Source organism: Bubalus bubalis, chromosome 3 (assembly GCF_019923935.1).
Source record: "Bubalus bubalis isolate 160015118507 breed Murrah chromosome 3, NDDB_SH_1, whole genome shotgun sequence".
NCBI classification, from domain to species: Eukaryota; Metazoa; Chordata; class Mammalia; order Artiodactyla; family Bovidae; genus Bubalus; species Bubalus bubalis.
The window spans coordinates 18,002,040-18,023,943 of NC_059159.1; the positions used below are offsets into that span (position 1 = coordinate 18,002,040).

Consider the following 21,904-nt stretch of genomic DNA (forward strand, 5'->3'; position numbering starts at 1 on the left):
CTTGGCTCCCCATCAGCTCCTGGGGGCAAGGGGTCTGGACAAGGCTCACCCTGACTTCACTCCAGGGTCCCATGGCAGGCACAGTTTGCCCCAGGATTTCCCAGGTCCCAGCCTGTCTCAGGGCCTCTCGCCTGTGCCAGCCAGGTCCCGCCCATTCATCTTCCTCAGCCCCCACTTGGTTTGGGCAGTAGAGGGTAGCAGTTAGGAGGGGAAGAGAAGCAGGGCATGTTTAAGCTGCCTTATTTCCAGAATCCTTGGCCCCAGAACTGTATCTTAAAGGGAGAGAATTTCCTTTGTCTGTGATAGATTGGGAGTAGGGGGGAGCTGGAAGGGCTGGTCTGTTTTCAGATAAGAAATAATGAATACCTTGCGGAGTAGTAACACTGAGGATGCAGAAGAGTTAAAAAAGAAATTTGAAGGTTTTTTCCTTGCCTTTTATTATGAAATTTTTCAATCATGAAAAAGTAAAAAAGAATACTGACATGAATATAATTATACCTATTACCTAGATTCAACAATGACTATTTTGTCATTGTTGTTCTGTCTTTTTGTTCTATCTTTTTTGCCAAGAATAAAATTATAAACGTTGTAAATTCCAGGCTTCATTATATTTCACCCTTGAAAACTTCCCTGATATCAGGGCTTCCCTGATAGCTCAGTTGGGTAAAGAATCTGCCTGCAATGCAGGAGCCCATGGTTTGATTCCTGGGTCGGGAAGATCCCCTGGAGAGGGGATAGGCTACCCACTCCAGTATTCTTGGGCTTCTCTTGTGGCTCAGCTGGTAAAGAATCCACCTGCAATGAGCGAGACCTGGGTTCGATCCCTGGGTTGGGAAGATCCCCTGGAAGAGGGAATGGCTCCCCAACTCCAGTATTCTGGCCTGGAGAATTCCATGGACTCACAAAGAGTCGGACACGACTGAGTGACTTTCACTTCACTTCACTTGAAAACTTCAGCATGCATCTCCTAAAAATGATCTTTTTCTCTGTAACATTGATACCATTACATTAATGCCTTAATGTAGTCTAAGATTCAGGCCATAGTCAAATTTTCCCCATTATCCTAAACAAGTCTCTCATAGCCCGTTCAAACCAGGATCCAATCCTATGCATTCATTGCATTTGGTTGAACTCTCCCTAGACAACCCCTTCCTTTTCCTTCTGCCCTGACATGGACAAAGAGACAGACCAGTTGTTGTGTCGAATGTCTGTTTTATTTATTCTTAAAATATTTATTTATTTGGCTGCTCCAGTAGTAGTGGGTGCATGGCATCTTCAATCTGCCTTGCCGCATTCGAGATCTTTTTTAGTTGTGACATGTGGAATATTTAGCTGAAGCCCATGAAATCTTTAGTTGCAGCACGTGAACTCTTAGTTGTGGCATGTGGAATCTAGTTTCCTGACCAGGGATCGAACTCAGGCCCCCTGCATCGGGAATTCGAAGTTTCAGCCACTGGACCACCAGAGACATCCCAGAATGTCTGTTTTAGATTTGAATGTTGACTTCTTGTGGTGATGTTCCTATGTTCCTCTAACCCTGGTGTTACCTGGGGACTGGTGAGTCTGAGAGGTTTCCCTAAGTAGGGTCGCCAAGACTCTGAGACAGATGAGACAAGAGAAGCAGGTGATTCCTCCTCAGCACCAGAGGTGATGCTGAGATGGGGAGGAGGAGGAAGATGAACTCAGTTTGTGTATCTTTTCAGTGTATCAAGGACATCCCCGGGCAGTTGGATTGCTCAACCTTGAGATACAGTTGAAAGTTGTTAACCCAATAAAGGGGGTTGAGTTTTCCCAGGACAGTCGGGTGAGAAGCAGAGATGAGATAGCAAGCACCCAGGAGACGGGCAGAGGAAGGAAGCAGACCAAGAGGCCATAGCCTGAGGCATCCAGGAGTGGGAGGATGATAAAGACTACATAGGAGAGGAGCCAGGCCAGACCAGGACCAAACTTGCCCTTGAGGAGGTTGTAGGAGACCTGAGCGAGGGGCTGGAGATCTGAGAGAGCAGATGGCGAGATGCTAGGTGAACAGACTCCTTTGAGAAGTTGGCTCTGAACAGGAGGGGAGGGCTGGTTCCAGTGTTGTAGCCACGCATTCCGGGAAACAAACTCACTCAGAAGGACAATGCAGATAGTGGCGTGCAGTTTATTACACCAGCGGGCCCAAGGCAGAGTCTTCTCTTAGCCAAGGATCCCGACCAGTTTTTGTGAAAACCTTATATACCCTAAGCGTACGTGCCCAAACCCACTTCCCCAAATTCCCTGAACCTAGTCTGAACAAAGGAAAAAGAAAGATACAATTAGAGTTAACCTGTGATTCATATGCCTTAAGCCTAGATAGTTAACAGTGGACAATTATCAATAGGTTTGTGGTCATACCCCAATAAGCTTAATAGAATGTATGATTCCTTCCGGGGGGCCTGGTTTTCCAGTTGGTATGTTGTTTCCATAGATACTGGGCATACCACAGAGACTGTGGCTCAAAGTCCACAGTCTGGCCCAAGATGGAGTCCTGCTTTCAAGATAGAGCCTGTTCTGTTTCCTCCTTCACCAGGGGCACACTTTTTTTTTTTCCCAAGGTGGAGAGACCTTGAGTTTGTTGAAATGCCAAAGGGACAAAGGCAGTCAGGTGGATGGGGCTGGAGATTTGAGATGAGGCAACTCCTGAGCAGATGAGAGTCACTTGGATTCCCAGGGCTCAGGTTGGGGAGGTCGGCTTGGACAGGCGGACCCTGAGCCCCCATCAGGGGAGGGAGAAGGAAAGGCAAGCACAGGGGCAGATTGGCTGGAGGGGGCGGCAGAAGATGACCACCCTGTTACATTGTCCCGCCTCCTGAGGTTGGCTCAGGAGGGTCCTTGACAGACCGTTTCTTCTTAACTCATCAGTTGTTTGGGCTGCACTGGGTCTTCACTGCTGAGCGCAGGCTTGCGCCAGTTGCGGTGGCTGGGTCCGCTCTCTAATCCCCGGCTCGGGCTTCTCTTTGCGGTGGCTTCTCTCGCAGGCTACAGTAGTTGGGGCACGTGGGCTTGGTTGCCCCGTGGCACGTGGAATCTTCCCAGACCAGAGATCGAGCCCATGTCCTCTGCACTGGCAGCTGGATTCTTAACCGCTGGACCACCAGGGAAGTCCGACAGACCCCTTCTGATTCCTCCCGGCCCAGCGGCAGGAGACCTCCTGGGTGTCTGCCAGCCTTACTCAGAGCCCAGGGGGTGGTGAGTGGTGAAGGGGCTCCACCCCAGGCCTCACCCGGGAGGAGCAGGCCAACCAGACAGCTTCTCCCGGTCACCAAGAGGCTAGGGGCAGAGTCCAAAACCAAGGGCACTCAATCAAAACCCGAAGTCAAGAAAAGCAGAAATGTAACCCGGCTCTCTTCCCCAAGACTGCAAGTGGGTGTGGGAACTAGGGCATCAGCTTGGCTCCTTTACACCAACCAACCCTATGAGAGAGAAGAGAATGACAACCTAGTGAATAAAGAGACTGAGGCCCAGAGATCCCAGGGGTCTCCCAGAGAGAAACTGAGGCAGAGTCTACACAAGACTGGAGTCTGGACTCCAGCTCTATTCTTTTTTCCCTTTAACTGAATGGAGCTTCTGCCCCAATTCCAGGAGAAGAACCTCACCCCAGGTCATTTACGATTGGAATCTCATCACACTAGATGCCTCTGGGGGGGCGGGGCCAGGCATGGCTACGGTTTGAGAACCCCTTTTGGCTGAGCCCCAGCCTCCCCACAGCACGTTGGTGACAGCGTGGCTCTGGGTTAGGGGTGGGTATGGAGTGAGACCTGGACTCTGTCCTGGAGAAGGCGTGCTCAGAGGAGGGGCAGACGCCAGACCTGGGGCGGTTCTGTACACGGCTAAGTCCCTGGGGGCAAAGATCACCATTCATTTCCGCCCCACCCCACCCCCACCCCAGCTGGATGGCAGAAAGCAGGCTCTCAGGCCCAGAGTCAGCCAAGGAGGACCTGTCCCCGCTCTTCCATCCAGCCCCTCTAGCCAGTCCCTGGGCTAAGTCACTGGTCTGCAGGCATTTCCCTTGCCTCTGGCTCCAGAGAGCGGAAGGGATTTTCTGGTGGCACCTGCTCCTGACACTTCAGTGAGGGTTTTGGGAAGATGGGTGAGGTGCTGCTGGCTTCTTCTGTTCCTCCCCCAGCGTGTGCCTCTGGAGGCATGAGGGTGTGGTGAGCGAGGAGGACCCCAAGGGGAGCCGCCGTGGTTACCACCTCCTCTCACTGGGGGAGGGGCAGCCTCCTCGGTAACCCAGACTGGCCGGATCTGTGTGGGGGTGGCTCCATCCCTGAAGGGTGGGGCCAGAGCCCAGGGGGAGAGCTCAGGTGTGAGAGCCAGGCCTCTTACAGAGGAGGGGCAGCGGGCCGGGTGCTGGCTGCCTCTCCTGTGGTCCCAGTCCCCTCCCGCCACTGTCACTCATGGCCTTTGCCTCGGGGAGACCCTGTCGCTCCTGGTTCCTGCTGCAAGCAGACGCTGCTCCCCAGTTGCACCTGCAGGGCAGTGCCGAGGGCCTGGGTTCCCACCCCAGTCCTCCTCTTTTCCTTCCCCACCCCATCTCCTCCCTAGTGGCTCAGCTGCCTTGGAATTTACAGTGGCTCTTCCCATCTGTCTTCCGGCTTGACTGCACCTCTCTAGGTGGCTGTGTGTGTGTGTGTGTGTCCCCTAGCCCTCCAGGTGGAGACAAAGTGACGTGTCGTATGTGTTACAAGTGTGAGGACTCCAGGTCTCTCGGGGGGGATTAGTGTGTCTCTGGGCCACTGGCTTCTAGGTTGGGGCACAGGGGATGGTAGAGAGGCGGTACTGGAACTCTGAGGGCAGAGTAGGGCACAGGCCCCAGACTTGCTCTGGATGGGGTCTCCCCAAGTGTCCCACACCCCGAATCCATGCCAGGCCTGGCTCTACTTGGGTGTCCCCATGCTGAGCCCACAGTGGGTGCAGGGCAGGACAGCCCGGGGGATGTGGGCCGGGGAGGAAGGAACCAGGGCTCTGGGCTAGAGGATGATTGGTACATGAGATGAGGGCCCTGGGATCCTGGTGGAAGGGTAAAGGTCAGAGCTTCCTATTTAGCCACTGCCGGAGCGCCTTCGGGCTGGCGGGTGGTGGGCACTTGGGGCTGAGGAGGGAGCACCTCTGAGGGGGTTAATGAAGAAAGGACAGACCACAGTTTCTCACCCAGGACAGGCTGTGTCCTCTGTGAGCACCCACCTGCTGAGGGGTGAAGAGACAAGAGGCTAGAAGGAAGCTCTCAGGGTAGGATGGGAGAGCTAGTCCATGCCCCCTTTCTCTGGTCCATGGAGAGTGGGGAAGGGGTCTGGGAATACTTGTGCATGTGTGTGGGCACGCCGGTGGGGGTGGACACATGCATCTGGTGACCAAGGTTGCAGGAGGCAGACCCAGGCGGTCAGGCGGGTAGATGGCGATGTGGTCAGAACCCCTCCGGTCTTCCACGTGGCTGGAGGGATCCAGACCCAGCTCCCTCTGAGACCATATCTGCCCAAACGCCTTCCTCTTTGAGATATCCCACCCACCCCCCTCCCCCGCCCCTCCACATGCAAGCTTCCTCTTTTCCATCACATTCTCCCTGGGCCTTAGGGGAGTCGGTGGCCATTCATTGTCCAGTCTCCTGCAGCTCAGGCTCCAGCTGCCCCCTCTGGCAGCCCCCATCTGTGCAGCCCACCCTTCCCCCACCAGCGGGCCTAATGCCATCCTCCGTGAAGCCTGCCCCATGCCTGTGTCTGGGCCTGGGATTCAGAACTCACTGGTAATCAGAGCGCTGAGTGGGGTGGTCTGTGGTTTCCCTGGACATAAAAATACCCCCGACCGGAGGCACCCCCACCCTGTCTCAGGCAGCCTGTGTCTCAGGCAGCACTTCCGCAGCCCTGACAGGAAATGGGCTGGAGGCTCAGCCTCCCGCCATCTCAAGGCAACTTCTTGTTTCCCTGTTGCCCTGTGCCAGTCCTGGGGTTGTGCCCCTTAACTCCACCCACAAAGCCTTCCCAGGGCTGCATCCCAGCAGCTCAGAGGGGACAGGATGGTGGACATCACCGCCAAACTGACCAAGAGGCAGAGTCGGGACCTGCGGGGACAGGTAGGGGACCCTGGCACTGGGGGTGAGCTCAGCCTCTGATGGGGATGGCAGAGGGGCCTATGCGGTCCAGGGGCTGCCAGTCAAGCTCAGGGAGCAGAGTCAGGAGCTGGGAGCCTCACGGAGGTTGGGACTCCTCCCTTCTCTCCTCTTTCCTTCTCCGAGGCCCCACCTGTCTCCCTAGGGGTAGCATAGGGATGCTGAGAGGCAGTGATCCGCTTGGGGATGGTGAACGGGGTGGGGGGTATGGAGAAAGGGGCAAGCCTGTCACCTGCTTGTGGGCAAAGGGAGGAGACTGGTGATGAGAGCAGCTGGAGGGCTAGGGGAACTGGATAGCTGGATGTGGTGACAGCCGGGCCCCTCTTGGCTCTGTTCTTGGTTCTGAGGTGGGAGACCACTTCTTCTTTTCCATTCAGTGTCCCCTGTGTCTCTCACCTGCCTGGGGTGTGGACCCCCAGAGCCCCTGGTGCCCCAGGCAGGCCCTGTGGATGGGCTGTGTCTGTATCTGGCCTGGGCCTCCAGGAGTTGGGGGCGGGGAGGCAGCCCCGCTCCAATCTGGCCGAGCTCCCCCCTGGAAGGCCTGAGGGCCTGGAGAGCTTGGTTCTGCCTGGCTTCCAAGAGCCAGTCTGCACCTGGCTGAGACTGTGCCAGGAGAGGAAGCCACCTCTGTTTTATTAGTAGCACTGTGGGGGCTGTACAGAGAGTTCTAGAGTTTGAAGGGGCCTCAGGGCTACTTCAGTCCAGCTCTTTCTGCAGGGCTGCGGCAACCCTAGCAGGGGTTGAACTCCACTCCCCTACCTCACAAGAAGGCCCCTCACAACCTGCCCAGGCAGCCTGTGTCTCTGGGGCAGTGCCAATCCTTAGACTGCACTTCCCTCTAAGGGGCATTGCCTGGCCCCCGTTTGGCCTCTGATTGCAGTCTGGAGCCCCACGGAGTAATTCTGTGTCTTCTCTTCCTGCTGACAGCCCTGTAACATGGGTGGTGGTGGGGGGAGGCGGGGGCTAAGTGTCTACCTCCCAAATCTCCTCTATACTAGCTGGGGATGTTCCTTGTACAAGATTCCCATCAGCCCAACCAGCCTGGGACTCCCCGTGGACTCAGCCAAGGCCAGCAGCCTGGTCATGTGGAAATCCCCGTGTCCAGAAGCCTGTCTCCTTCATTGGTTCCCTTCCAGCTCCTGTCCCAGGGACAAGCAAGGTCACTGCCTCAGTGGGTCCAGCTGGGGTGGGTAGGAGGTATGTCTGATTATCCACCTGCCTCCACCTACTGCCTCCATCCTGTCCTCCCAAGGATTTTCCTGGTTTCTGTGCCTGAATGCTCATTTTCAGGAAGTTCTTGCTCAGAGCTAAACCTAGTCTCTCCTGTAGTGTCAGGTGTGTTTGGGTTTCTTTTTTTTTTTTTTTAATATTTATTTAGCTGTGTCAGGTCTTAGTTGCAGCATGCAGAATCTTTCTTTGCAGCTCACAGACTCTCTAGTTTTGGCATGTAAGTTCTAGGTATGCTTGGTTTTTGTTTGTTGCTAAGTTTGGCATGGAATTGACTTGCATTCCCTGGTGGCTTAGACTGTAAAGAATCTGCCTGTAATGCAGGAGACCTAGGTTCAATCTTTGGGTCGGGAAGATCCCCTGGAGAAGGGAATGGCAACCCACTCCAGTATGCTTGCCTGAGGAATCGCATAGTCAGAGGAGCCTGGTGGGCTACAGTCCATGGAGTTTCTGGTGGATTGGCTGTGTGCCTCGGGACATTGGACTGTCTGCTGGGTGGTCAGCTGTGGTCAGTTACATCATCCTGGGTCTAGATCTCAAGAATCTCCTGCCTTTGAGGGGACAGAGAAGGTAGGCAGATGGGTGGACAATGAACGGACCACCAAGGCAGAATGCCATTGGGCCCAACAGAATGACTAACCAGAGTGCCAGCTGGTTAGACTTCTCACTGGAGGGAACACACTTCCCCCAGGTGAGATTTGTGAGCTGAGCACCAGCAGAGCATCAGGACTTGGACAGACAGGGAATTGAGATGGAGGGCAGGGTGGGGGGGCAGGTTCCAGAGTGTGGGAACATCTGGAGCAAAGGCACAGGTCAGGGGTGACGGGGGGAACACTGGTTAAGAAGATGCCTTTTGTGTCTGGGGGAGGGTCAGCAGGCTGGTGTGGTTGGAATACAGGATGCCACAGGAGAGCTGTTGTGGACAGAGAAAAAAGAAGTGGTGTGGAAGGTCCCATTTCAGCCAGACAGGAGTTCGTGGGGCAAGGGAGCAGAGTGGACTGGGAGGAATGCTCAAGTCTTCTTGCCACCTCCAGGCCTGGGACCCATCACACTATGTAAACTGGTAACACCCCCTTCTATTTTTGCTTTCTTGTCAGCAGCAGTCATCACCGAGGTGCAGTGCATTTCCTTACCACTCTGCTGGGTTCCCTCCCCACCCCACACACCATTCACACGCGTGTGCCCTAGTGTAGCAGCCCCACCAGGGCAGATTTGTGTCTGATTGTCCACAGCTGCATTCCCAGTGCCCAGACCTGTGCCTGGCACAGAGCAGGCAGATCTTTGCTGGCCAAATGGATACTTTTGCAGGCCCAGTGAGGTTGCATTGAGCAGGATGCATTTCCCCTCTTGAGTAGTTTATAGCTGAATGAAGGTGTTACAGAAATGGAGGAACTTCTACGATTTGTTGTTTTAAAGAGATTTATTGTCCAAAAAAAAAAAAAAATTGTTGTTGCAAAAAAGAAAAAATGAAACAAAACCAAACCCAATTCCTATAATTACGCAACCCAGAGATAACCTCTGTTAACATTTTGGAGAGTTACTTTAAAAATGCAAAATGGAAATTGTGCTAAGTTTACTATTAAAAAAAATTTTTTTTTTTAATTTGTTTGCATCAGGTCTTAGTTGCAGCAAGGACACAGAATCTCCATTATGGCATGTGGGTGCACAGGCTTCTCTCTAGTTGGGGCTCATGGGCTTTAAAGCTCCTGAGCACAGCAGTTGTGGCACATGGGCTTAGTTGCCCCTTGGCATGCGGGATCTTAGTTCCCTGAACAGGGTTCAAATCTTTGTTCCCTGCGTGAGAAGGTAGATTCTTAATCACTAGACCACCAGGGAAGTCCCCGAGTTTACCATTTTGAAATATGCTTTTCCCTTGTAACATTTTGCATTCTTAGAACACAGTATTAATCTCATGCTATTCTGCTGTCTGGAGTTTGATAGTGTCATTATTTTTCTTTCTAATGGGTACTAGGCTGGGTGTGGTGGTCACACAGGAGAAATCTCAGGAAAGATCTTAAACCTGACACCTGAGCTGAGTCCTAAAGGAGGAATAGGAGTTAGCCAGGTGAGAAAGGGGGTAGGGAGAGGTTCAGGGTGTGAATGAGCTGAGGTCTGTAGCAGACACAGCAGAGAGGGTGGGGGCCTCTAGCAACTGGGTGCTGCTGGAGCTTAAAGTTCAAGGTAAGGGCCAGGAGTGGCAGGAAATACAGAGGGGAAGACAGTCCGGTGATGGACAGCCTCTGGTGCCCTGGTAAGGGCCTAGACTTTGCCCAGCAGGCAGCAGGGCGCCCTGAGGCCGTCAAGCATGACCAGGTTTATACTCTGTGTAACTGGACCCTGCAGAGGGTAAGGGTTGCGGGGCGAGGTGGGGGCGGGGGGGGGGGGGGGCGGCGGGGGAGCGTGCCTAGCCAGAGTGGGAGGATCTGGCTCTTGACCCCGCCTCTCTCTCCCACTTCACTTTGCTTTGGTGGGGTGGGGAGAGAGACGCATACCCTTTTTTTTGGCCCTTCCTTCTCTTTCTCTTGTCTGGAATAGATTCTGAGGTCTGCAATTCCTGTACTGGGGAAGTGTCAGCTCCAAATCCAAAACCAGAGGCAGTGTGGGTTCCAGTTCCGGAGCTTTTTTGGAGAAGGAGGAGGGAGGACTGGGTGTTCTTGGTGGGGGTTGTAGAAGGCAGCAGGGCCCCGCCCTCAAGTATCCTGAGGCCATTTCTCTGTTCCTGCGCAGTCTTTAACTCACACCTGTGAGTGTGCAGCTGGGAGAATTTAGCTGTTAGTATTTTACTATTGTTAATAATTAATGTAGCTGCCCCACGCTTCTGGGGCACTTCATATTTTACAAAGCACTTTCCAGAACAAGTCCTCTTTCTCTCTTCACTACGATTTCCGGAGCGAGGGCAAGGCACACATTTTGCATTTGGGGGAACTGAGGCCGAGAGGTGCTGAGACTTGCTGAAAGTCGCCCGAGTGGCGAGTGTGCCAGTGGGGACAATGTGACCGCTGAGCAGCCCCGAAGGTCACGTCTCCTTCCTCCTCGAGCAGGTGGACGAGCCCCCGGAGCCCGTGTACGCGAACGTAGAGAGGCAGCCTCCGGCCACATCGCCCCGCGCTTCCGCGGCCCCTCGCAGTGTGGGAGACTCGGTGTGGGAGACACACACGGACGCGGGCACGGGACGCCCCTACTACTACAACCCGGACACGGGCGTGACCACCTGGGAGTCGCCCTTCGAGGCTGCTGAGGGCCCCGCCAGCCCGGCCACGTCCCCGGCCTCGGTGGGCAGCCACGAGAGCCTCGAGACCGAGTGGGGCCAGTACTGGGATGAGGAGAGCCGCAGGGTGTTCTTCTACAACCCGCTGACGGGAGAGACGGCTTGGGAGGACGAATTCGAGGACCAGCTGGAGGACGAGCAGGAGATGCAGCCGGGCCTGGGCCCCAGCAACCAGAGGGTGAGGGGCGGGGCCTCGTTCGAAGTGGGCGGGACCTTGTCAGGATGGGCGGGGCTGACTTTCAGGGCCTCTGACCCCGCCTCCTGCCCCGCACAGCCCTGGGGACTGAGAGGGAGGGGTCTTGGTCGTGGGTGGGTGAGGCTATCACTGAGGGCCTTTGACCCCGCCCCTCTCAGCTCGGGGGAACTAGGGTGGGGGCGTGGCCGAAAGGGCGGGGCGCCAGAAATTCTGGCTCTGAGAATTTCTGGCTCTTCTGCTCCCTGCAGCCCCCTACCCCTGAGACGGACTACCCTGATTTGCTGACCAGTTACCCAGAGGAAGACTATTCCCCCGTGGGCTCCTTCAGTGAGCCTGGCCCCTCCTCTCCCTTTGTCACACCCCCAGGCTGGTCTTGCCATGTGAGCCCAGATGGGCAGACGGTATACACCAACAACATCACCGAAGAACAGGTAGGGGCAGCGGGCAGATGGGCGCAGACTGTCGTGAGGTCGCTTCTCTTACCACTCTATACTGAAGTTCCCGCACGGGCTCCATGCCAGCCCAAGACTGTATCTCCCACGCCCGCCCCTAAACTCCTTGGGGCGGTGTTGGGCTCTGGAGGGAAACTTTTGTTCCCCTATCCTGTGAACTAAGCGGCCTGACCATCCCTTTCCCCACAGTGGGTGAGGCTGGAGAACCAACACGGGAAGACGTACTTCTACAATCCAGATGACGCCTCTGTTCAGTGGGCCCTGCCCCAGGTAACCAACTGGGGAAAGGAGAGTGCCTGGGAGAGAGGAGGGGGCTCAATATGACAGTGTCTTTCTTTCCAGGTCCCAGTCCCTGTCCCTGCCCCTCGAAACAGCCACAAATCCAACCAGAACAGTGAGACCCCAGCCCAGGCCACCCCCCCGGAGGAGAAGGTAAGGGAGGGGGCATGTAGGACCTGGCAGGACCCCACAGAAAAACTGGGGTGTTTCTGGAGGTTCTGCGATTAGGTCTGGAGGCACATCTCCACCATAGGCCCAAGCACCAGCCTGGGCTAAAGGAACCTGGGTGCTGGGTTATCCCAGACTCAGAGCTGGACAGGCTGGGGGCTGGTAGGATGTCTCTCCTGCTGCTGCGGCTGCTGTGGGAGCAGGCACCCCCCACCACTGGCCAGGTGCCAGCAAAGAGGGTTCAGTGGAGACTCAGGCCCAACCTGTGGGGAGCTGCTGGCTGAGAGGGAGAGTGGCTCCTCCCCTTAACTACCTCCTCCTTCGCCCTCTTTCTCTAAGATCAAGACCCTGGACAAGGCAGGCGTGCTCCATCGCACCAAGATAGTGGACAAAGGAAAGCGGCTCCGGTGAGAGTTCAGCTGCCTCCAGACCCCGCGGTGGGCCTTAATGATGATGTTCACTGAGCACCTCCTATCTGTCAAACTCTTATTAACCCTTTATGAGGTCCTGCGAGGACCCTGAGGCACAGAGAGATGATTGCCCAAGGCCCCTTGACTGCCAGGTGTTAGCCCTGGGAGTCCACCTCTCATGATTGGGTGCCCCAAGCTGTGTTCTTAAACTCTGTGCCCTGATCCTGGGGGTGGAAGGGGGGCACCTCAACCCAGGACCAACCCAAGCCTTGCCACCACTGCCCCTACCCAGGAAGAAGCATTGGAGTGCCTCCTGGACAGTGCTGGAGGGTGGAATCCTGACTTTCTTCAAAGACTCGAAAAACTCAGCTGCCGGTGGCTTGGTAAGGCCTGGACCTCCAGGGCAGGGGCCACCCCATCTGTTCTGACTCCCGAGGGGCTTTGCTTAATCAAGTTTCCCGAAGGCTAGGTCTGAGACCATGGAATGTGAGGGTCCAGGAAGCTGGGCCTTGGCAGGGGCAATGAGAGCAGATCACCCCAGGACAAGCACGTCCAGTCACGTCGGGTGTGGGAACCAGTCCTTGAGGATGGACAGCTCCAGCCTGGTGGGCAGGGAGACTGGAAACCAGATACACCTGCTCACAGAGATGGGACTGCACTCCTTTTTTCTTTCTTCTCCTAGGTGGCAGATAGCAAACAAGCAGCCAGCCCTCAGGCTCCATGGTTCTAGGAACTCTTGGGTCTCTTGCCTCCAGAGCCATGACCCTCACTGTGCCTAGAGCCAAGGGAGCCTGGTGGATTGGAGCCAGGATGCTGTGACAGGCCAGAGCTGAGCTGCAGGCATCCTGAAACCCAACCCTTTTTCCCTTCGCAGAGGCAGCCTTCCAAGCTCTCCACCCCTGAGTTCACAGTGGACCTGAAGGGGGCCTCTCTCACCTGGGCCCCCAAAGACAAATCCAGCAAGAAGAATGTGCTGGAGGTGAGTGGTGGGAGTGAGGAGAAGGAGAGGGAGCCTACTGATGGCTTAGGGCCCTCACTAAGCAGGTCCCCCCTGAGCAGGGGGACCCTGGCAGAGCTAAGGCTGGAATTCTCAGGGCTCAAAACCAAAGCTGTCCCCACCTTGGGGATCTGTCCACAGTGTTTTCTGGCATCAGGATTCTGCAGCTCCTTCTCCAGGAGCGGAGCTCCCTGGAGCCCTTTGTCCCCGAGTAGAGGTCCCTGGGGAATAACACTGTCACATCTGGAAGGGCAGTCCTCATCCCACTGCTTTGGCCTGAGACAGACAGGAGATGCTGGGTCCCCCCTACTCAGACTGATAGGCTGGGACACCTCCTCTGGCTTGTTAGAGCCCAGCTTCCAATCGGAAGTGAATAAACCAGGTCAGGGCAGTGGACACATTTCTCAGGCTCCCCCTCAGGAAGAGAGGCCAGATGGGGCCCAGGCAATTCCCTCTCAGGCCACACCCGTCACTGTCCATGTGTTGTCTTGTTTTTAAACTACTCTTATCCTCACCTGGGCTTCTCCAGGTGGCACAGTGGTAAAGAATCTGCCTGCCAATGCAGGAGACGTAAGAAATGTGGTTTCGATCCCTGGATTGGGAAGATCCCCTAGAACAGGAAGTGTCAACCCACTCCAGTATTCTTGCCTGGAAAATTCCAGGGACAGAGGAGCCTGGTGGGCTACACAGTCCATGGGGTCGCAAAGAGTCAGATGTGACTGAGAAATTAAACAGGCAAGCACCCTCACCTCACTCTCCAAGTGTTTTGAGGCAGCTCACAATGAAAATGCATATAGGTGAGGTGGTAAAAGCTACTGAAAAGCCAGGAGCAGAAAAGACAAGTTAGAGGAAGAGGGCAGTGTGGAGTGGGATTAGGAAACAGGGGATGTACAGATACTAAGGTTATTGTTGCGGGGGAAAAAGTCAGCTCCTGGTTTCCTGGCAGCCAAAGTGAAACATGGCTCTCATTATTGAGTCAGGGGAGTGAGGGGAAAACCATTCTAGATTTTGAGGGAAATCAAAGCTTTTTCCTAACCCTTGGCTCTAGAAGAAATTTTTAGTGTGCAGCTCTTCTAGTTTAGTAAGGGACTCTTGGGGTTGCTTCAGGTAACATTTGCTGAAAGCCAAAAAATGCATGACCTTCCATTTCAGCTCAGAAAAAGCAATTCTGCAAGGAGCTTGAGTGTGTTGTTTAATGATGGTTCACCCACCTTCACTCAGTTTTAGAACCAGAGTATCCACAGAGCAGGGGCTTCCCTGATGGCTCAGTGGCAAAGAATCTGCCTGCCAATGCGGGAGGCGCGGGTTCAATCCCTGAGTCAGGAAGATCCCCTGGAGGAGGGCATGGCTACCCGCTCCAGTATTCTTGCCTGGAGAATTCCATGGACAGAGGATCCTGGCAGACCTGGCAGACACAGTCCATGGGGTGTGACATGACTTAGGAAGTAAACAACAACAATCCACAGAGCAGAGCTGGAAACCAGTTGTATCTCCTGAGCTCTGATCAGTAGGTCTGAAGCCTTCCCCAGACTCCACCGAGTAGAGCTCTATGATCGACTAGCTATGTCTGTTGTGAACATCAGATTGAGGAGGGACATCATATTTGAACTGGAGGGAAAGTCTTCAAACAGTGCTCTCTGAATGTCACCTCTCTGACTGGGTTTTTGATGAAAGTTTCAGAGTAGAATGCTTCTGAGTTGTCTTTTCTGGCAAAGACCAGAAGGCAGATGGTGCTCTTGGAAGCGCCTCAAGCTGACAGGAAGGCTGACAGTCTGGAATGGAAATCCTGGAGTCCCCCGCTTCCCACTGGCTGGCAGTCATCTTCCCTCCACTGGGGTGGGAAAAAAGTGAAAGTGAAAGTCATTCAGTCATGTCTAACTCTTTGTGACCCCATGGGTATACAGTCCATGGAATTCTCTAGGCCAGAATACTGGAGTGGGTAGCCTTTCCCTTCCCCACGGGATCTTCCCAACCCAGGGATCGAACCCAGGTCTCCCTCATTGCAGGTGGATTCTTTACCAGCTGAGCCACAAGAGAAGCCCAAGAATACTGGAGTGGGTAGCCTAACCCTTCTCCTGGGGAATCTTCCCAATCCAGGAATTGAACCGGGGTCTCCTGCATTGCAGGCAGATTCTTTACCAACTGAGCTATCAGGGAAGCCTGCCACCTGTAGGCAACTTCAGATTTTTCTCAAGCATGCACGCGTGCTAAGTCACTTCAGTCATGTCCAACTCTTTTCGATCCTATGGACTGTAGCCTATCAGGCTTCTCTGTCCATGGGATTCTTCAGGCAAGAATACTGGGCTGGGTTCCCATGCCTTCTTCCACGGGATCTTCCCGACCCAGATATAGAACTCTTTCATCTCACTTGCATTAACAGGCAGGTTCTTTACCACTAGTGGCTCCTGGGAAGCCCTTTTATAGGAGACTGCCCTAAATACTGTATCATCGAGGATGGCCAGTCTTCCTAGTTGTCCTGGTGGCCCCTGACAATAGCTGGCTTGAGTTCTGCCTGCCTATGCATTCAGCAGAATGGATGTCTTGTACAATATATTGATACATAACTAGACAGATTTGCCTTCCATATGAAACTCGAATGTGAACTGATTACCACTTTTGAGACAGCTGCCGAAAAGAATGGCAATTGTTTTAGAAGCATTGTTAGGCCATTTGTTCTTTGGAATAACAGATAGGGCCCCTCTCAGTTTAGATTAGAATGAGGTTGTGCTCTCTGCCCACTGAAGGTTCTCTGGTCTTTGCAGGGAGGAGGATGGAGTAGAACATGCAGGTTTGTTTTGTTTTGCCTTTGAAAGCATTTTAAATTCCATTCAAGTCTGCTGCTGCTGCTGCTAAGTCACTTCAGTCGTATCCGACTCTGTGCAAGACCCCATAGACGGCAGCCCACTAGGCTCCCCTGTCCCTGGGATTCTCCAGGCAAGAACACTGGAGTGGGTTGCCATTGCCTTCTCCCCATTCAAGTCTAAGTTAAATAATTAGACAGCCAAAGCACTGCACTGAGTCCGGAAGCTATAACCTGTCTGAGACAGTTTTATCTACTTATTTATTTATTCAGCTGTGTCGACTCTTAGTTACAGCACACAGGTTCTTCGTTGTGTCATATCAGATCTTTCATTGAGGAGCATGGACTCTCTACTTGGGGTGCATGGGCTTAGTTGCTCTGCTGCATGGGGGATCTTAGTACCCAGACCAGGGATCCAACTAGTGTCTGCTGCATTGCAAGGCAGATTCTTAACTGGACCACCAGGGAAGACCCTCAGACAGTTTTTGCTGACTCTGACTCTCTCACAGGACCCAAAGGCAGAGCTGGTATGAGCTGCAGCCACCAACCATTCCCATCCACCTTGAAGGCTTGGTTCTCAGAGCCAGAGGCCGAGGAGAGATCCATCCAAGTTAGCCTTGTTTTTTGTAGACCTCGTTACAGAAACAGCAGTCAACTGATAAAGAACCCAGGCTGTTAATATCTGCTTGCAACTCAATAGTATAGAGTAGTGGCTTTGGGGCCTCCCACATGGAGTTCCTTTCATTGATTTTTTGCTGGCTGGTGCTCTGGGTAGGCCTCACATGGGGAGGCAGGATGGGGTAAGGGAAGGCACACCAGATGGCTAAGCCATGCAGTTCTGCTCCACGCAGATCCTCGCTCCATCAGTCACTAGCTGTGTGTCCTCAAGGAATTTGCTTAAACTCACTGAGCCTCAGTTTGCCCATCTGTAACACAGAGATGCTGCTACCTACTTCTTTAAAGAGGTGGAATACCTTGGCTTGGGGAGAGGCCCTGGCTCTATTAGTCTTTGAGTTCCTGGAGACAGCAATAGATCACCTCTACCCCTGTATCCCCCTTGGGGCTTAGCCCTGGGGCAGACCCAGGGAACCAGAGATGACTGAGTGACTTGTGTCCCACCAGCTTCGGAGCCGAGATGGCTCAGAATACCTGATCCAGCATGACTCGGAGGCCATCATCAGCACCTGGCACAGTGCCATCACCCAGGGCATCCAGGAGATGGTAGGCAGAGCTAGGGGCTGCCAGGGCTGGTGGGGAGGGGTTGGCCAGCCATTATGCAAGGAAGCTGTGCCCACTGTGAGGGGGACCCTCCACTTGGGTACTGGGAGCTCCATGACACTGGTAGGTAAGTAGTCCTCTCTGCAGATGCAGATGGGCTGCTGAAGAAACAGCTTTTCTTAAGTAAGTGAAGTAAAAAAAAGAAGTGAAGCTTTTCTTAAGTAAGTAAGGGCCCCTAGGGTTGGCCCTACGGGACGCCTGTCCAGGTGAACATATCCTAGAGTAGTGACCCATTCCACACTGAGACAGGAGAAAAGTAAATACTCTGGTAAACAACCTCAGGCTGGAGAGAAAGGCTGAAACCAGAAGACATCATTTAAAAGAACTGAATTGATGGGTCTACCATTTTTTTAAGTTCAATATATCAATTGCATAAGTAGAGATGGGGCAGGCCCCCTCTGACAGTTCTTCACCTGGAAATAGCTTGGGGCTTTTTGATCCTTAATTCCCTATTAAGGAAATAGGCAACACTGGATGCCCTGCTTGGCTGTATTAATAATGGTAGGAATCCAGATCCAGAAAGGTGATACTGGTGAGGTGGTTGGCAGTGCTCTGGTCCCAGCTCACACTGCAAAATTGAACTGGGAGCCACGTATTGCGAAATGCTGACCTAGTGGAGTGTGTACAGAAGAGCTAAGGAAAATGGTGGTGAAAGGGGACCAGGAACCAGGAGGTGGGTAGGGTAGTCAGGATGAGAAAAGGTCGGGGAGAACAGGATGCCTGTCCAACACCTGGAGGGCTCCATGTAGCTAAGAGGGGGCGTGAATGGGGTTCCCTGATGGAAGTAAAGCTGAGTTGACCTGGGTAAGGGAACAGAGAATTCTCTGCCAAGGGGTCTTCAGTCCAGGCCTGCTGGGAGGGCATTTCAGTCCCTCACCCCATCCCAGAAGATCCCCCACGCCCCACCCCCGCCAGTTGGCCCCAAGCTCTTCCTCTCTGAGATGGTGTGATTCTAGTCCGCAGACCTGCCTCCCGAGGAGGAAAGTGAGAACAGCGGCGTGGACTTTAGGTCCAGTGAGCGCCTAGGAAGCTGGCAGGAGGATGAGCCACGGCCTGGTGCAGGTGTGCTTGGGTCGGGGTGAGGCGGGTGGAGGTGGATGGCAGACATCCTTAAGGGGAGTGGTGACCACCGGGCTAGGGCCGCCGGGCCGCCCAACCATGGTGGCAACGACTGACCCAGCCCTCGTGTTCCCATTGGCATTGGGCAGCACCGCCCACCCCGGGGCCCGGAGGCCTGGAGGGTGACGTCAGCAAGGTCCGGCAGAAGCTCCTCAGGTTCCTGCTGAGGCGGCCCACGCTGCAGTCGCTGCGGGAGAAGGGCTACATCAAAGGTACCCGAGGGGCCCGAAGAGCGGGGCGCCAGTGGCCCAGGGCCCAGGCGGCGCTGACGAGCCTCTCCCCCAGACCAGGTGTTCGGCTGTCCGCTGGCCGAGCTGTGTGAGCGCGAGAAGAGCTCAGTGCCGCGCTTCGTGCAGCAGAGTATCCGCGCCGTCGAGGCCCGGGGTATGTAACCGCGCCGGGCCTGCATTCCCGGAGCCTGAAGGCCTCCTTCCAGGACCCCAGACGGAGACCTCCAGGGAGGGGGTGGGGCGCAGGGTCGAGGGGGAAAGAAGGAGAGCTTCCGAGCAGGAATCAGAGCAAGGGCTTTAGCGCCAGCCCACTGAACCCGGGGTCAGCGCCTCCCTCCGCTCCAGGGCTGGACATCGACGGTCTGTACCGCATCAGTGGAAACCTGGCCACCATCCAGAAGCTGCGCTATAAGGTGGACCACGGTGAGGCCCGCCCCCTGGCCCTGCCCCACGCCTGAAGGCGCTTGAAGGAACGAGCTGACCTCTTCTTCCTCCCCCCCCTACTCCCTCCCTCGACCTCCCGCCGCAGATGAACGTCTGGACCTGGAAGACGGGCACTGGGAGGACGTTCATGTGATCACCGGCGCCCTGAAGCTCTTCTTTCGAGAGCTGCCCGAGCCCCTCTTCCCCTTCTCACACTTCCGCCAGTTCCTCGCGGCCATCAGTGAGCTCCTGGGGGAGGTGGTGCGGATAGGGTACGGGTGGGGCTGGGCTGCCTCACGCACGCTCCTGCGATGACCAGGCCCCCCAGATATCGAAGTCAGCCCCCTCTCTCTGTTTCCCCTCTCTCCTCGCTCTGACCCGACCCTTACCCAGAGCTACAGGATCCGGCCACGCGTTTCCGCTGTGTGCGGGACCTGGTGCGCTCGCTGCCCGCCCCTAACCACGACACGCTGCGGGTGCTCTTCCAGCATCTGTGCCGGTGAGCACGGGGAGCTGCGCGGGAATGGGGAGGCGGGCCTGAGGGGACCCCACCCCTTTCCCCCCAGCTCTGGGCATTGATTCCAACCCCCCACCCTCGCTGCAGGGTGATTGAGCACGGAGAACGGAACCGCATGTCAGTGCAGAACGTGGCCATAGTCTTCGGGCCCACGCTGCTGCGGCCCGAGACGGAGGAAGCCAGCATGCCCATGACCATGGTGTTCCAGAATCAGGTGGTGGAGCTCATCCTACAGCAGTGCTCGGACATCTTCCCGCCGCACTGACCGCGGGCCCCCAGCCCCACCCCAGCTGCTGGACCTGGGAGTGGGGGCGGCGACAGTGGTCCTGCATGGGCAGCTGGAGGCCACGCGGCTAGACTGTTTATCTCTGGCTAGACTATCTCTGAGACCTCCCCTCCCTTCAGACAGTAGGCGGCTGCGAGTTCTGCACCCCCTCGGTTCTGAGGGTATGGTGACCCCTTGTGGGCAGTTCTCAAACTGTGGGGGTTCCCCCCCTCCAACCCCTCACCCCGCGCGCGAGTTGGCCTGTTCGGAGGTTAATTGGGGTCTGTTCTTTACCACAGCGCCACCTACTGGGCACGTGCGAGGATGCAGGGTGGGGGCGAGTTTTCTGGGACAGCCGCTGATGTCCCGGGGACGGGGACGTGGCCGAGGGCATTCCTGGTTTCGTCAGGCCTGCACCTGGTGGAGGCCTTCACGGAGACCCTGCGGGTCCCCGGCCCTGTGCGTGGCACTGTGCCATCATGAAGCAGCAAGTGACAGCTTCCCTGCTGCGGAAATAGGACTGATCCAGTGGGCGGCTGAACTTGCTTTTCCCCAGGCCTCTGGGCTGAAGCTCCTGCCAGGCTCAGCCACTGGCTGGCTGTGCACCATTTCCATCCACTTTCCCAGTTGGAGTTCTGGGTCTCTGCCCTCCCTTGATCCATTTTGTGCTCTGTGCGAGGGTTCTTCCTGGTCACTAAATGTGTACCCTGCACCTGCTACTTGACACACACCATTTCTACTCACAATCCCATTTGACAGATGAGGAAACTGAGGCTTACAGAGGCAAAGTGACTTCAGGGTCTGGTGGGTGATTGGACTCCCCAGCTCAGCCTTCTGTCACACCAGAGCACAGCTTCCTGTGAAGGTGCCATCAGTCCTTTCAGCTACCCCGCTCAACAGCACGGCCTTATGGGTAAAGCAGTGAAGCTAAGCTGGTGGGTTCTGTCTGAGGACGTCCCTGAGGGCAAAGAGGGAGTCTGCTGCAGCTGTTCTTCTCTGGGGGGAGGACTAATAGCACTGGCAGGAGTTATCCTGGCCCCTCTCAGTGCCCTTGCTGTCACGTGTACCTCCCTAGTGCCCACCTTGCTGTGAAGAACTGGAAAAGAGACTGCAGGGTAGGGGGAAGGCAGGCTTGACCTCAGGAAAGGAAGTGCGAGCCCAACCCCGGCGTCATCGGCCCCCCTTCCCTTCTCAGACACAAACCACCTCAGTTTATGGGCCTCAGCCTCCTTCCCCCACCCACCCGTTCATGCGTTCAAACAACAGAAGCTAATATTTATTGACATTTGCACCACGCCAAGCATCTTACTTGGATTATCTCACTCATTTCTCGCAGCCAATATTTATTATCTGCTTTTCTGTGCCCGGCACCGTGCTCTGGGGCAGGGGTACCGCACACTGCCTCCCTGGTGGAGCTTCTGGCCTGGTGGGTGGGACTGACCCAAGCCCACCCCTGATGCCAGCAGGCCTGGGGCAAGAGTACAAATGAAGGCTTCATACCATACATACGTCAACATGTTGTAAAGTTATCAATCAAGCTGAATTGATAAAATGTGTTCTATTCTCCTACTTTGTTGTCTGACTTTTTAAAAAAATATTCTCCTGTTTGTTACTGTTATTATTTAATTATTTATTTTGGCCGTTCTGGATCTTCATTGCTGTGCTCGGGCTTTCTCTGGTTGCGGAGAGCGGGGCCTACTCTCTAGTTGCGGTGCACAGGCTTCTCATTGCAGTGTCTGCTCTTGCGGCCGAGCACAGGCTCTACAGCACGCAGACTCAGTAGTTGTGGCCCTCAGGCTTAGTTGCCCGATGGCATCTTCCCAGACCTGGGATTGAACCCATGTCCCTGCATTGGCAGGCAGTCTCTTAACCACTGGACCACCAGGGATGTTGTAATTCTCCTCCTCTGACAAATATGCTTTTACAATGACCTGGAAAGCCAGGTTCTAACATTAACTTCTTTGTCTCTGCTCTCAACCCAGCCCCACCCCTAATCTTCCCACCTTCAGAGCATCCTGGCCCAAGGAGAGGGACACATGTGAACATTCCAGCCATTAGTGCCAACTGCTGTCCCTGGTCGCCCCGCACAGCCCACCCTCTGAGGGAAGGGACATGGGGTCCCACATGTCAGGAGCATGGTCTAAAGGG

The 21,904-nt window shown here is 55.0% G+C and overlaps 1 protein-coding gene across 8 annotated transcripts in view; it reads left to right on the top strand.

The window, feature by feature from the left end:
• Positions 1-21,325, top strand: part of ARHGAP27 (Rho GTPase activating protein 27) — a 36,217-nt gene extending 14,892 nt beyond the window's left edge. For 2 of the 8 annotated variants that reach the window (XM_025279925.2, XM_044938871.1), the window contains exons 4-18: positions 10,393-10,800; positions 11,067-11,249; positions 11,460-11,540; positions 11,613-11,702; positions 12,057-12,124; positions 12,420-12,510; positions 13,002-13,106; positions 17,047-17,145; positions 18,159-18,264; positions 18,411-18,533; positions 18,607-18,705; positions 18,897-18,974; positions 19,081-19,215; positions 19,368-19,473; positions 19,579-21,325. In XM_025279925.2, the coding sequence (XP_025135710.2) occupies positions 10,393-10,800; positions 11,067-11,249; positions 11,460-11,540; positions 11,613-11,702; positions 12,057-12,124; positions 12,420-12,510; positions 13,002-13,106; positions 17,047-17,145; positions 18,159-18,264; positions 18,411-18,533; positions 18,607-18,705; positions 18,897-18,974; positions 19,081-19,215; positions 19,368-19,473; positions 19,579-19,756 (1,950 nt within the window). In that variant the 3' untranslated portion in view covers positions 19,757-21,325. Of the gene's footprint in view, positions 1-3,092; positions 3,211-5,882; positions 6,092-9,568; positions 9,701-10,392; positions 10,801-11,066; positions 11,250-11,459; positions 11,541-11,612; positions 11,703-12,056; positions 12,125-12,419; positions 12,511-13,001; positions 13,107-17,046; positions 17,146-18,158; positions 18,265-18,410; positions 18,534-18,606; positions 18,706-18,896; positions 18,975-19,080; positions 19,216-19,367; positions 19,474-19,578 lie in introns of those variants that run through there. The other 6 variants (XM_025279931.2, XM_025279929.2, XM_025279930.2 and 3 more) reach the window with 6 other exon arrangements.
• Positions 21,326-21,904: the final 579 nt, after the last annotated feature.